Genomic DNA, 16492 nt, shown 5'->3' on the forward strand with positions numbered 1-16492 from the left:
ACAGGTAATGAAAGGTGTTATAAGCCTTCGGACTTACTGTTGAGACAATGGTAGGTTACATGCTTTTCTGTTACAATCCGATCAGCTTTCAAAGGTTATACAATACAAGAAATACCCATCAAAGATTAAAAGTCAAACGTTAATGCTATTGTTGGTTTATAATATTTAGCTTTCCTTAAACTACAAGTATTACACAGGATAACCAGGATGGATCAGATCACAAAACAATATTTTATCAGCTCTGTATTCCCACAAACAGACTCTGAAGTTCAACATTTCACTCTTAAAAATAGCTTTAAAAATTCCAAGCTGTCTGCACAAAATGCGTAGTTATGTAGAAAACCCTAACTTGAGTTAACAAGTAACTTTAATCTTAATAAGTGGCGTCCCATACATGCAATACATTAATCGGTTGTTTTTTTGAGGGGTTACGTTAAATTACAACATTTCTTGCACTCCGAAGTAAACACACAAATATTCAGATTATTGTTTAAAAAAACTGTTTTTTTGTTCTGTTTATATCACAACTTCCTTTGCAAACTTCAAAAAAAAAGTTAAAGATGGAAATGTCATTTGTAGCATTTCGTGAATATTATAAAAATGGATTAGAAAACATTTCTAATGTTTTCGGCATATTAATGAGAGGACCCGGCATGGCCAGGTGGTTAAGGCACTCGACTGGTAATCTGAGGGTCGCGGGTTCGAAACCCCATCATGCTTGCCTTTTCAGCCATGAGGTCGTTATAATGTATCTCTCAATCCCACTATTCGTTGGTAAAAGAGTAGCCCAAGAGTTGGCGCTGGGTGGTGATAACTAGCAGCCTTTCCTCTAGTCTTACACTGCTAAATTAGGGACAGCTAGCACAGATAACCCTTGTGTAGCTTTGCACGAAATACAAAAACAGTCAGTTTTTATGGGAGAATTTAAGTAACTCATATATTTAAAGTATAATTCACAGCCACCAGTTGTCTAATTGAAGGTTACATTACTTTCAGATATATTAGCTTTAGTTTCATCTTCTACAATTATGGACTACATCACTGCACAGTAGTTCAAACTGAAGGGAACGAAAACGTGTTAGGACTAATTATATACAATCTTGTTACGTTAGCATTCGAAAAATAAGGTATCTGGATTGCTTCTAGACCAGGGATTTCCAACAGGCGACATGCGAGCCACATGCGGCCCGCGGCATGGTTTTGTGTGTCCCGAGAAGGTCTATTGAAAAATAACCTACTTTTATAATTTTTTTATTTGTAGTGAAGAAGTAAAAAATTCTGACTTGCCAGGTAAAAATGCATGAAAACTTTAACCGTCATTCACTAATAAAAGTTTAAAATTTATTTTGTGCACCTGTATGTTTATTATTTATGCTTCTATAATTTTACAGTAAAAACTTGATGATAATAGCTTTTAAGTTATATCACATACACCTCGGTGTATTATACCATCATTTCCCTTCTGCTAGACAAAACGAACTCGCCCTGTTGCCAGTCTGTGCGCTTGCTGTTGTGGAGGTTTACGTGTTGTAAATTATCACTGTTCAGTTCCGTGGTAAATACAAACATCAGCAAAGTTTTTATGAAACGTATGATTGACAGCGAAAATAGAGTGTACCAGGAACGTTAGGAACTTGATTATTTAATCACAAACAATACAGCAAGTTGTAGTGTTTAGTTTGTATGTAAATTATATCAGTGCCCAAATAATTTAATGTGAAAAGACATTATTCAACGATGTATAAAAAAAGGTGTAAAAATACGAAGGAGAAACTGGAAACGTTCAGATGGATTTCAGCAAGAAATTAAAACAACAAACGAGTATGTTTAGTAAGTTGTCAGAAAGCCAGACGTCTGTTTTGAATGTTTCGTATATCGTTTTTCTTAAACTTGCAAGAGCAAAGAAACCTTTTATTGATGGCAGTTTAGTAAAGAAATGTGCTGTTAAAATAGCAAAGGTGTTTGGGGACGCCAAAATTGCTGAGACATTTGAATCATTGCAGCTTTCCAACCAAACCATACAAAGAAGGGTCACTGACATGGAAGAACAATTAGAAAACTCACTTGTTGGATTGGTTGAAAAAAGTACTTATTTCTCGCTTTGTCTTGACGAAAGTAGTGATTAAGCAGATGTAAGTCAGCTGTTAATAGTTGTACGTATTATTCATGAAGATTTTTCAACGAAAGAGGAATTATTGAATGTATGTGCTCTTCGTGAGACCACAAAAGGAAAGCATATATTCGAGGTAGTGAAAAATTCAGTTGATAAGTGTTCAGCAATAGTGACAGATGGCGCACCTGCGATGATTGGAAACAAATTAGGCTTTATTGGTTTTCTTAGGGAAAATGAAGTAACTTGTCCAACATTTCATTGTGTTATTCATCAAGGAGTTTTGTGTGGGAAATCAGTGAAACAAAACGGAGTTGTTAAACTTGTTGTTAAAGTTATTGACATGATAAGAGGACGAAGCAAAGCTCTTTTACATCGGCAGCTGAAGCAGTTTGGGCTCTTTACAACCAGATAAAGTGGCTCAGTGGCGGAAAATATCTTGAACGATTTTTTGGAACAAGAAAAGAAATCCCTGTATTCCTCGATCAGTTTGTTTCATCGGATACAACAGAATTGGAAGAAGAGCTCAAAAGTAAGGATTTTCTGAAATAACTGGCTTTTCTTACAGACATCACCACTCACCTTAACGATCTCAACTTGAAGCTCCAGGAGCAGAACCAGATGGTATCAGATTTAATAGGAAACATAAATGGATTTCGAAATAAGTTAAGAATTTTCAAAGTTTGTTTAGGAAACAACGACTTGGCCCATTTTCCAAGTTGTCAGCAATTAACAGAACAGTTCAAAGATGACAAACAACCACTTGATTTTTCAGAATTTTGTGTAAATATTGAAGATATCATAGATGAGTTTAACGCAAGATTCGAAAAAGTTGAAATGTTAAAATTCAGGATAGAGCTGTTCAATAATCCTCTTTGTGTTGACATAGAAAATTAACAAGCTGATGTTCAACTTGAATTATGTGATTTGAAAGCTGATCTATTTCTGTAAACCAGACAAGAAGAAGAACCAGATTTCTTTAAACTACTTTCAAAAAATCGATTTCCAAATATGCGTGCTTTTGGATAGAAAATGGCATCAATGTTTGGTTGCACATATATATGTGAAAGCGTGTTCTCCTTGATGAAATTCATTAAGAACCACAAAAGATGTCGCTTCACGGATTTTTCTCTGCTTCACCTCCTGAAACTAGCAACAAAAGAATTCCATGTCGACATACCCGCTTTGGTCAGTGCTGCTGAGCGACCTCAAAGTTCACATTGAAAATTTTATGTCTTTACTGCGTTAAATATCATAAATATGTTTGCTATTCTATTTTCTTTTAAATGCAGCATTTTCCATTTATTTATTTATTACGTACTTGAACATGTTGAATTTGCATTTTCCTTTTATTTTCACAATGAAATACATCTCTTTTTCACAAATATACCCGTCCAAATATCATGTAACGTAAAGTAAGTCACATTCAGATGAACTCCTTCCCCAGTTGTAACCTATTTTACCATGTTGAAAGGACATAAATTAACCATGGATCTATTTACTCTTTATTTTGTATTACGTAATACACCAACAAGCCCTAACTCGACAAAAATATAATTCCGCCCTCCACTAGACTCGCGAACATAGCTGTGGTCCTCAGGCTCTCTTAAGTTGCAAACCCCTATTCTAAACCATCCAAGATGAAATGACAGTTTCAAATTTCCCAAACAAAACACTAGAATGTAAAGCTAATGATATCCATATATAAAAGATTATATACAGATAAGATGTTATACAGATTAAGTGTTTTGCCTGCGAACAAGTTCAAAATTTATATTTTAATTGAAACAACACTACGTCCCTGGGTTTGTTTTAAATAGTTTGTTTCTTTGTAAAGATTCTGCAGTTACCATGATATATTTGTTCACATAGTTTGTTTAGGATCAAACATGGTCAAGCACGTTTAAGCAATGTTATAAATTCCCCTGTGGTTTAAACATATATAGCAAACTGTAATGTAATCAGGCCTAACATTTCTGATAAGAAATAAGTGAACTGTGTTTGCTTGTTTTGGATTTCGCGCAAAGTTACACGAGGACTATCTGCGTTAGCTGTCCCTAATTTAGCAGTGTAAGACGAGAGGGAAGGCAGTCAGTCATCATCGCCCACTGCCAGCTCTTAGCCACTCTTTTACAAACGAATAGTAGGATTGACCATCACATTAAAAGGCCCCCACGACTGAAAGAGCGAGCATCTTTGGTGTGACGGGGATTCGAACTCGCGACCCTCAGATTACGAGTCGAGCGCCTTAACCACTTGGCAATGCCGAGCTAAAGTGAAGTGTGAACGAATTTTATTTCAGAGCCTTGCATAACATAATGAAAACAGCATTTGAGATCTATCTTTCGTCTCTCATAAGTCACAAACAAAAGGTTCTTCGTTAGATACCAGAATTCATCAGATGTGCTGGGCGATAAGGGACAAAAGAATCCCCGAAACGCTTTTTTTTTCAGTAAAATACTTCTAAAGTGACTGTTTATTTCCTTAAATTTCGAAAGCTGTCTAAACAGTAGAAAATATTAAAACTACAACTTCTAATAATGAGACTTTATGAATCGATCAGGCATAGTAGTTGCTAATACTTACCAAGCTTCCGGTCGTTTAAACATTGACGTGTAATTATTTTGTTGTTTCCATAAATAACTAGTAATAACACTGGAGAATATACTCACTAACATCACTGTTTATATTGTTTTAGTCTGTACGATATGAGTGGCATATGAAACACTAATGACATCAAAAATCAAAATAAAGTCGGTTGTATTTAAAGACTCCAAAATACAATTAATACAATGTTTTCTGGCAAATATTACGTTGATATTATCCCTCGGAAATAAATAAGTAAATAACGGATTAAAAAAGAAAATATAATTTACCCGAAACTCGAAGAGTGACGACATTATTTCTGATTCTAAACCTGTCGTCACGATAACGGCAGTTGTATGGACCTTCGTCAAAAGGTTTTGTTGCTTCCCGAATGGACAAACTTCCGTTTCCCAGGATGCTTTGCCTGGGATTGACAGGTAACGTGAGGCCATCTGAAATCATATAATTATTAAAACATTCATTCGAACAAATAATAATAATTAATAATGCGGATTGTGGTTATATCATTTTTCTTCGTTATTTATTATATTACTTAATATTTCAAATAATTATGCTTTCTGAAAAACAGCAATGACACGAAAGCTACACGAGGGCTATCACACTATAAAAATTGTTTTAACAGATGACTTATATGAATGGTGTTTGTTTGTTTGCTTGTTTTTGAATTTCGCACAAAGCTACTCGAGGGCTATCTGTACTAGCCGTCCCTAATTTAGCAGTGTAAGGTTAGAGGAAAGGCAGCTAGTCATCACCACCCAACACCAACTCTTGGGCTACTCTTTTACCAACGAATAGGGGGATTGACCGCAAATTATAACGCCTCTGCGGCTGAAAGGGCGAACATGTCTAGTGCGACAGGGATTCGAACCCGCGATCCTCGGATTGCGAGTCGAGTGCCTTAACCACCTGGCCAAGCCGGACCTGACACGAAATTAATGAGTGTAGATTTCGGTATAATTAAATTGTTCTTCGAAACTCGAGCGTTCTTGCCAACAGCTTTGTGTTTTTGGTGAATTTCGCGAAAGGTATATCGAGGGCTATCTTCGTTATCACTTTTGAAGTGATAGATTGGAGGATCAACGCCACCGACTGCTAGTTTTCGGACTATTTTTTTACCAGAAAATACTTGAACTGGCTGTAGCTTTACAACGCTCCCACGGTTCAAATTGCAAGCATGTTCACTAACGTGGTGCGATTGGGAGTCGATTGCCTTAACAACAAAGCCACGCCACACCACGCCTTCGCCAATCGATAAAGCAGAATTAAAGATATAACATGTTAGTATCTATATATTGTACTGATAAGAAATAGAATTTATAGGTAAAGATATGAGGTAACCATAAATTCAAAGTTCAAAGAATAGAAACTGATTCGTTTATCAGAAACTGTTTGTTTCACTGATCCGTAAAATATTCACCGTTCTATGCTTTAATAGATAATTATAAAATTATGTAGAGTAACTTCATTTCTCTGTTACATGACAATCATTTGTCGCGTTAAATTCATTTTCATATTTATTTCAGAATTTTCACGCAAAAAGGTTAAAGGTGTTTCGCCGTTCCTGATTTCCAACTAACGGATTTCTCAACGACACCTATCGTCAAGTTCTAGCAAATCTTGTCTAAATGAAAAATACATTTGACCTGTCCCGAAATGTCCAGGTGGTTAAGGCACTTGACTCGCAATCTGAAAGTCGCGGGTTCGAATCTCCGTCCCCCAAACATACTCGCCCTTTCATCCATGGTGGGTGTTAAAATGTTACGGCCAACCCTACTATTCGTTGATAAAAGAGTAGCCCAAGAGTTGGCGGTGAGTACTGGTAACCAGTTGTCAAATCAAGGACAGCTTGCGCAGATAGCCCTTGTACAACTCTGCACGAAATTCATAAGCAAACAGATTTGACAATTACTTTCATAGCACAACCACAGCCTCAAACAGAGAACCATATTTTTTTAATGAAAACACGATGCGAAATATTTTTTGCCTTATCAATTGATATAACTTTGTAAGAAACGAGCCGTGAATACATTCATTCCATTCGTAGTATGAATACGTATACTAATACTTTTACATGTGCGAGTTCTTGGTTTTTCTTTTTACTCTCAAGCTTAACGCTTCGAAACTATTATTTTTTAACCACCGAAGTTATATTGGATGAATAATTTATTACGTTATGATAGAGTTTGTTCTTTTATATACCGACGATTACGGAGTTCAGTTCTTCAGGTAGAAGCACCTAAGAAACTAGATCTATATTTTGTCTATTAGCATAGAAATCAAAGTTTCATGATTTAAATAACTCTGTTTTAATAATAAATTCAACTTATATGTTTATAAATAAAATAAATATAAATTTAAACAGCGCATGAGACGTACAGTTTTAGTATAAAACGGTTTGAGAAAAGGGAAAATGTATATTATTTTTACCATAAGTTTATTACATCATAAATCAAGGGGTTCTCTTCCCCTCGGTGAACACAATAGATAGCTTGATGTGGCTTTGCTAAAATAAAAAACCCAAAAACACACACATACATAAAAAAACAGGCAGTGTCTTCCAATCGTTGAAGCGATGAAAAGCGTTACAACGCCCGCTGTCTTTTAAATTTGAAGCCCGAAAACGTTACAGTTTTACTCTTAGATTGAAGAGTAAAGAGAAAATTTAAGGGGTGCAATTGGTTAAAAAGCTGAAATTTATCTAAAATTTTAAACAAAATAGTCATTAAACAAGCCTAATGCCATGGTTTTTATAGTTTGGTTTGTTTGGAATTTAGCACAAGGGCTAGCCGTCCCTAATTTAGCAGTGTAAGACAAGAGGGAAGGCAGCTAGTCGTCACAACCCACCGCCAACTCTTGGGCTACTCTTTTAGAAACGAACAGTAAGATTGACCGTCAAATTATAACACCCTCACGGCTGAAAGGGTGGGCATGTTTGGTGTGACGGGGATTCGAACTCGTGACCCTCGGATTACGAGTCGCACGCCTTAACCACCTGGCCATGCGGTGTTTATTGAATTATTTTTATTTTTTCCATTAAATTATGCAAAACAAGTTTCTTATATACAAAAAAATGAAAAATCACGTGATTAATACACCTGCAATCTTCAGGGGTCGGACCCCCCCGGGCATACTTTTGGCTACGTTTCTGTTGTTAATAGCTTCAGAAAAATATGGTTCCATGTGCTAACGTTTCCAGCATTTCTCGTTTTGAGATAAAATTTAACTTTGTGTTTTAAATGCATCGTATAACAGAATTGATTTCCAAATAAAACGCTTATTGCCTTAAAAATTTGTGTTTTCTCACTATGATTTAAAACTATTGCAATGAAAACCAAATAACAAATTCATGTTTCCAGTTACAAAGTGACTTTTTAGACTTTAAAAAATAAAAAAATTTTCTTTAGCCATTAAACGTTATAAAATTAACAAACTTTATAAATTTATTTTGGTACTTTTTTACAATGGGTTTCTGTTTAAATACTCAAACTCATAATATTTTGGTCTGCCTTGATAGTTAGTGCGCCCGACTCGCAATCTGAGAATCGAGAGCTTGAAGATACTTGTCTTTTGACTTGTGTAGGCGTTAAAAGTTACGGTTAATCCAATTTTCCTTTGGTATACTAAGAGCTCGAGGGGGGATTGTATTGCCTATCAAAGTTCCCTCTAGTATATCATTGGTAAGTTAAGGAGGCTAGAGCAGAAACTCTTCGTGTAGCTTTGAGCGAAAGTAAAAATAAACCAAACCCGAACTATTCGGTTTAGCCCGGTATGGCCAAGCGTGCTAAGGCTAGGTGGGCTAAGGCTAGGCTAAGATTACAAGGTGACATGTAATCTGAGGGTCGCGGGTTCGCATCCCCATCGCGCCAAACATGCTGCCCTTTTAACCTTGGGGGTGTTATAACGTGACGGTCACTCCCACTATTTGGTTATTTGTTGGTTTATTCGCTTCTTTAAGAATATTTGTTCAAAGCTACTCGCAAAAGGGTTATCTTTAAACAACCTTTGTTACTTTTGGAATAATAAGCTATAGGGAAGATGGATGATCACAACACCCTTAACCAACCCTTCGACTACTGTTACCTGAATTCAACCATCAACGTTACAGTGGGAAGCATGTTGTTGTGGTAATGTGACATAAGCATAGAATTCTTAAGATTTAAAGTCCTGGCACACTACCATTCAATCCCACCTAGCCTTGCTTGATAACCCACATAATATCATGTAAACATAAGAAAGAAACAGAATGAGTTATTTCCATTGATTCTGCAAGGTACTTAGATAAAAATGCGTAATATCGTCTTAAATACAAACCTGAGGAATGGGCTGACAAAAAGGTGATCATTGGTGCTTTTATCTTGGCCTGGCATGGCCTAGCGCGTAAGGCGTGCGACTCTTAATCCGAGGGTCGCGGGTTCGCGCCCGAGTCGCGCCAAACATGCTCGCCCTCCCAGCCATGGGGAAAAGAAAGAAAAACCACTCAACGTAAAAAATTTTCTCAACCCAAACGAGCCGTTTTCACAAATATATTTCTCTACAAGTGGGTTTTCTCGACATCACTGAAAATTAAATTTACTGTTTCTCTAATTAAATGACAGCTTCTGAAAAAAACTGTCCCTCGGTGGAACAGCGATAAATCTACGAACTTACAAACGTTAAAGTACTGGGTTCGATTCCCAGCTGTGAACACAGCAAATGGGCCCGGCATGGCCCGGTGGTTAAGGCACTCGATTCGTAATCCGAGTGTCGTGGGTTCGAATCCCCGTAATTCCAAATATGCTCGCCCTTCCAGCCGTGAGGGCGTTATAATGTGACGGTCAATCCCACTACTCGTTGGTAAAAGAGTAGCCCAAAAGTTGGCGGTGGGTGGTGATGACTAGCTGCCTTCCCTCTAGTCCTACACTGCTAAATTAGGGACGGCTAGCACAGATAGCCCTCGAGTAGCTTTGTGCGAAATTCCAAAACAAACAAACAAAATATTTACGTGAAACATATAGAAAGAAGATTTCAATAGCTTTAATTTTTAAAAACATACATAACAAAAGCTTAATATCTCTGCTTCACTCATTAGGTTTGTTGTTGTTGTTTAACCGTTCGTCCGATTTCAATATGGCAGAGTAAAAAAAAAAATCTATTTACAAAATTCTGAATTTGGACTTCACCTTTACTCCAGACGACGTTTTCCACTTTCTGACCGTTAGGCGAACATGTCAAGACAGCAGTTTGACCACTCACAACAGTCTTTGACTCATCACGAACCTGGCGTCGAAACCGAAGAGACAATTGATGAACTGAATCTTTCTTCGTCTGATGTACGCAAAGTAGACTCAGAAATCCCGAAACGTCGACTGTATTCCATGAAAATGACGAACAAGTGCGTTTCTGGTCCTTCTTATATATTTCCGATGCGTTTAAAAGATGTCTGAGTCCACCATGTTTGTTGGCAGCAACGGGCTGTTGATCAACTTCACGCCCACAATTATAAGAAGAATCTTTGTTGTCATGGTTACCATGAACATTATTTTTTCGGCAACTTTCACAGTCTGGCAGGGAGAAAAAAAAAAAGAAACAAATAATGAAAGTTAGCATGTAGAAACACTAAGTGAGGGTTATTGTGTATACGGTCGCGCCCCCTGTTAAATTAAACCTGAACCATTCTATAGATGAATTTTGCAATTAAGAAAATGGTTTTAAAAATTCTTCTCTGTTTCATAATTTTAAAGAGTTGAAACAAAGCCTAGTCACACCGTATGGAACATATTTAACCAAGAGATAACGTAAGACAGTGAAGGTTACCATTCACTTGTTCACAGACACGTATCTCATCTGCGAAGAAAACTTGTTTGCAAGAGATCAATGTCTGTTCATTTGTTGTAACCAGGATTGACTTCAAAAAGCATAAACCCTGAAATTACCATTCGATCGCCCTAACTACCTGGCCATGCCGGGCCACGTTTGTCTTGTATAATTCTCAATCTGGGAAGAATTCGTTTTCTTCCTTACAAATGTCTTTGTAATCACAAATAAAGACACTATCCTCCGTAAGTACACGAAACATTTCATTTTCATTGGGTGTTTTTTTCGTGGTAAAGATATTTCACACTTTCGTATAGTGCGTTCACTCTAAATCATTGCTAAGCTCAGTCAAAGGTTAGAGAATTCAGATTTACACACACGCCCTCAAGGCACTTCCTGTCCAATTTTCTGTATTGTGCAGAGCCTACCCGATTACCTTAAAGAAAAACGGTACACTTGAGAAGTACTACCACACTAATGGAGATTCAGTAGCTTTGATCCTACTAGTTATAAAGAAAAATATGTAACTGAACTACTAGCCCAAACCACGCCCACCAATAGGGCAGTGAGAAACCAAAGATATTTCTCAGGGACCCATGACAACGGAGAGGGCGCTGGAGTAGGCAATAAATACCTAGTCAATCAATACCCAACATTTTGAAAATTTAAGAAAAAGACACCAGAAACTTATTCAAGTACTCTTTCCAATTTACAAAGTAGCTCTTTACGTTTCTTACACACGCTTACTCACTGTTGTATTATGCATTTAGCAAATAAAAAATTACTTTTTTTTCCGTCGTTATCCGAGACGGACTGACAGACGTAAAAACACTGGCTATCGACAGTCGTTTAGCTCGCATTGTGAACTTTGACACTATACAATTAATTATTTTCCTAGACAGAAGTTTGTTTTTTTTTTAATTTTGCGCAAAACTGTACAAAGACTATCTGCGCTAGCCGTCCCTAATTTAGCAGTGTAAGACTAGAGAAAAGGCAGCGAGTCATCACCATCTACCGCCAAACTTTCGGGCTACTCTTTTACCAACGAATAGTGGGATTGACCGTCACATATAACGTACCCACGGTTGTAAGGACGTGCATGTTTTATGTGACGAAGATTTGAACCCTCCGCCCTCAACTTACGAGATGAGCGCCCTATCCACCTGTCCATGCTGGACTTCTGAACATAAGACCAGTAAAGTATTTTTCTAACTGACACAATTAATATTGATTTATTTAGGTAATATATGTTTTTCGCTGACCTCACTTTGCCAATAGAATAGCTTACAGATGAAGTTAACAGAGGAAACAAAGGCCTGCACATGTGCAATAGTTTGACTCGTTTTCGACATTATATTTCCTGTACCAGTGATGGTTGTTTATAAAGAAAACATGAGTTTGTTTTTTTTCCTTTTCTTTTGAAACGATTAAAACATAACAATAAAGACAAGTTTGCCCCTGAAAACCAGTTGCGTTATTTCGTTATTAAAATAACAAAGCATAAGAAAAATGAAAGATATCGAATTGATTATCAAAACGTGTAATGCTATTTGTTAAAGGCACTGCAAAGTTCTTTAATACATTGTATATATTGAATATACGGTCGCTTGCCAACTGGGCCACCGTGTACGACATTTTTACTGTATTGCAGTAAAACTAAAACAACACGCTGCACTACACTTGTGCAAACACGATAATCTTGACTTCTTACGACATAATGCTACACTAAACTCTCTCTGAGAATGCATAACTACTGAACACAACATATAAACATGTTAAAGTTGTCCAGTGTTTCAAAAACTAGTCCCTCGTTTGTTAGTTGTTACGTCCAAAGCTACAAAATGGGTTATCTGTGCTGTGCACACCACGGATATTTATCATAACTCGATTTTTTGACGTTGTAAAGAAATCACCATAAACTTAGAGTGAAAACACGATTTATGAAACTGCATTTCTAAGGCGTGTATTGATTAACAATTTCAATTTATCTCGAAAGGAGTTTTGAAGAACAAAATACAAATACAAACCTTCTTTGATTAAAAATATCACAATCCTTTTTCAAACCTTTAGAGTTTGAAGATGACATGGATATGTAATAAAGAGCGTTGTAAAAAAACAAATTCTTACGTTCAATAACACATACAACGATAAGCCAATTGTAAACAAATTAAGAGTTTGAACTTAACAGAAATGCGCTGATTAATTTTTATAACACACAAGTTAATACAGATTTGATGAAGAAGAACTAATGAAACTTCCCGTCTTGCCAAACATGCTCGTTCTTTCAGCCGTGGAATATTATAATGTGAGGGTGAATCCCACTATTCGTTGGTAAAAGAGTAGCCCAAGAGTTGGCGGTGGGTGGTGATGACTAGTTGCCTTCCTCTAGTTTTACACTGCTAAATTAGGGTCGGCTAGCGCAGATAGCCCTTGTGTAGCTTCGTGGGAAATTCAAAACAAACCAAATCAAACCTTTTCACTAATTGGCTAACGAATATAGTAAAAAATCGGTTAAATTTAGTATTATGTATTATGTATTATGTATGCTATCTGAATTTTCCATTGTTTGAAAGGGAAGAAATTGACTGAGAGAGGATGGGACCAGATAACAAACATTTCTCATGGTAAATACATTTGAAACTTAATGCTATGAAAAGGAGCATGGGCCGCCCCTTTAGCTATGTTGGGTCCTCCCCACCGACATTAATATGGTAAAATCAAATGACTGCGAATTCTTAACGGTTTGTTTGTTTACTTGTCCATTCACACTTTGTCTTGTGGATGATTTATCGAACTTTCTCTGCCAAATTTCTTTGCATTTGCTACAACCGGTTTATTCCTCAGAATAGTTTTTTGATATCAAAATGATTCTAACCTTAAAATACTGCTATACCACACCATCACAATAGAAGTACGATTGGAATTTTCCACCTGACAAGCACCTTATGTGCATGTGGGTTAAACGGTTATGTCAAAGATCCTTAGGATTTGTGTGCAAACATCTTTAACTTTGGTTAACTGGTTATAGGAAAGAGAGCCAACCACATGGAGTTTTCTCGTCTCTTTGAACAGAATACATGTTTAGCTGAAAGTATAAAACGTATTGAGCAACCTCGCGTCTCAAACCTAGGACCCTGTGATCTATAGATCGATTTAATCTGTTGTGCCTTTCAGAAATAGAAACAAAACAGGCAAAGTGTAACAGAAAACAATACTTACAAACATGTCAAACAGGTTTTTTTATCTTCTTGTAGCCAAATGACTTCATATTAAATACATGTGTCCTTAATGTAAGATGCCAAGAAGACTAAGGTATCAGACGTTCCTGCAGGCAACTCTTTGGGCTACTTTCTATATTCGACTTGATTTCTAACATAGTCATCAATAATGGGCACGTAAGAAATTCGATATTCGTGATAGAAAGTCAAAAAAGTGGTACTGATGGTACAAAATTGACCGATATTTAAGTGTTACATAGTGTTACAATCAAAACACACTCCTGTAAATGTATATGTAATATATTATTAAGCCGTTTATTTGATTCTGTTTATAGCGATCAAACTATATAAAGATGGGTTGAAAATAATGTCACGTTGGTTGTTAAGACAGGAGGATTTTTTTTTTATATAACTGGAAGAAATATAATAATATTCACTGTTTCTTTTCCTAAAAAGTGAAACAAAAAGTTTCAAATCTTTCGACCAGAAATCAAATGTGTATTTTTCACAAAAAATGAAAACATGACAAGAAGTAGTTTCTTTTCTTAGTTTACATTCAAAACTATCGAACAAATAAGTTTTTCATGAGAAACTTTTTCTCTCTCATAGTTAATTGCTACGGATGTTCTTCGATTTTGTTTATTTAGTTACTGGTGTTATCTTCATCAATCATAATATCTAGAGCAAACAGACATCTATTAATAACAAGCATCTTTCTTCCTGCAAGTTACAGATTCCATGTGTTGGATTTAGAATTTTGAAAACGTGTATTCGTTATAGATGAACAGCCATTTCCGGTGATGGTTCGGACTTCCGGTTATGTTTGCTACAGACTTCCTCTCTTGTCTTCCATTTATCGCCACCGTCTGGGCAATTCCTTTATTTCGATAACTAACTTTTTTTTACAGTTACCGGTAATGGTTTTGTCGTACGGTTCAGCGAGCCAGCAAAACTCTGGATGTCACGCTACATTACGTAAAAGAAACCTCTGAAGGTTTTAATGCCCAAAGCCCAAATTATGCACTTTAGTTTAGTAAAGCTGTTTCAAGAATAAACTTTCAAGAAAAAAATGTCATTTTGCCATTATTAGTGCATCGAACTGAAATTAAGATACGCTTTATTAAAACACAAATTTACCACTAATATACTTTACAGATACTGGATATCGGATGAAATTTTGATTAAAAACTAAGAGACAAACCCATTATTTCTCTCTATCTTTTCCTTTTTTATTACCTGTATATCAACTTATTAACTTGATTACAAGAATACATATGCATATGTAATATATTTTTCGTAAACATTACATCTGGAGTTTCTTTAAGGTTAATTTAAAAAAACAAACAAGAGTTATGCGTGATAACATTAGTCTAACGAGACGTGAAACGTTTGATGAAAGGAATAGTGAAGTGTGAATAAGTTACCTGAAACTTTACGGAAATCAATTCTTTAGTAGCAATATAGATGAAAAAGACGGTTATTTACATGAAACACGCTACAGTCACGCCTCTCCTGGATACCTACATTATTCATACATAAGAAGATAAACAGATCTGCCTTCGCCATTTTTGAGCTGTGTTTCCTTTTCCTCAAATTCAACTTATATGTACAGGTTGGCACTTTCTTCAACAAGCGGTAGTTGGCGTTAACCCTCGAGTTGTCGATTGTTTTTCTAACGTTCACTAGCGCTGAGGATGGGCATATTGTGACGTATTGAGTAATTTTGATGTTTTTTCTTGCTGTTATAAACACATCAAAGTAAAATTGAGTGAAATCATTCATTTCTTACCTAAAATCTTTAGACGACTCCATCAACACGAATTATCGGAATTCATTGCAACCTTATTGGCATATTTATTTAGAAATTATAATGTAGCTTTTGCGTTACAAAGGTTCCTTTAACCAACGAATCCGCGGTTCTACAAGCAGTTTGGTACATAAGTAGTTTAGAAACGTATATAAAATAGCCGATAGGGGCCTGGTAATTCTGTTGTCAAGTGTGAGATACGATCCACCATTATCTCGTACCATGATAGCTCCTTGTTTGTACGGCCTGCTGGTTGAGACGATCGACTCACAATCTGTGAGTCTCGGGATCGAATCCTTCTCACCAAACAAACTCGTCCTTTCAGCGGTGGTGGAGCGTTATAAGTCGCGATCAATTCCGCTATTCTTTGACAAAATAGTAACCCACGAGCTGACAACGAGTGGTGTTGATTAGCCACCTTTTCTTTAGTCTATCATTACTAAATTAGTGACGGTTAGCGCAGATAACCCTAGTGTAGCTCTGCGCCATATTCAAATCAAAGTCAAATAGTAAAAGTAAACTTTTTGAACAGTCAGTATTTAGATATATTTAATGGATAAAGTTTTTCTTGCACATACACACACACACATACTCTCTTAACTTGTGCAATGTTCCTTACTGTAACAGGTAAATATTTCAGCAGGAAGTAGTGAACATGCTGTTATTACAGAGCGCCGAACATGTACACGTGCATGCTCTTTAAAACACGAACAGCAGCATTTGACATCAAACGCGGTTTTGTTTATAATAAACGATATAATTTTATAACTTAACTCCTGCGTGTTAAATTATAGGCGCGTTATAAGTGTGACAGCCAATGCCTTAGCATGGGTGGCGAGTGGTAGGGTGGTGCCTTATTACAAATCAATTGTTCAAAATTACAGACGAGGTTAGATATCATTAGTAGCTTGACCACAAATTCAGAAATATAAAGATATTGTTTGTTTGTTTGTTTGT

At 36.4% G+C, this 16492-nt stretch overlaps 1 protein-coding gene across 3 annotated transcripts in view; it reads right to left on the bottom strand.

The window, feature by feature from the left end:
* LOC143234298 (cell adhesion molecule Dscam1-like) overlaps positions 1-16492 on the bottom strand; it is a 109757-nt gene that overhangs the window by 66039 nt on the left and 27226 nt on the right. For 2 of the 3 annotated variants that reach the window (XM_076471546.1, XM_076471545.1), the window contains exons 2-3: positions 9877-10257; positions 4987-5148 (exon numbers count right to left, since the gene is read on the bottom strand). In XM_076471546.1, the coding sequence (XP_076327661.1) occupies positions 4987-5148; positions 9877-10257 (543 nt within the window). The remainder of the gene's footprint in view (positions 1-4986; positions 5149-9876; positions 10258-16492) is intronic. The other variant, XM_076471547.1, reaches the window with a different exon arrangement.

This window comes from Tachypleus tridentatus, chromosome 12 (assembly GCF_004210375.1).
Source record: "Tachypleus tridentatus isolate NWPU-2018 chromosome 12, ASM421037v1, whole genome shotgun sequence".
In the NCBI taxonomy this organism is placed as follows: domain Eukaryota; kingdom Metazoa; phylum Arthropoda; class Merostomata; order Xiphosura; family Limulidae; genus Tachypleus; species Tachypleus tridentatus.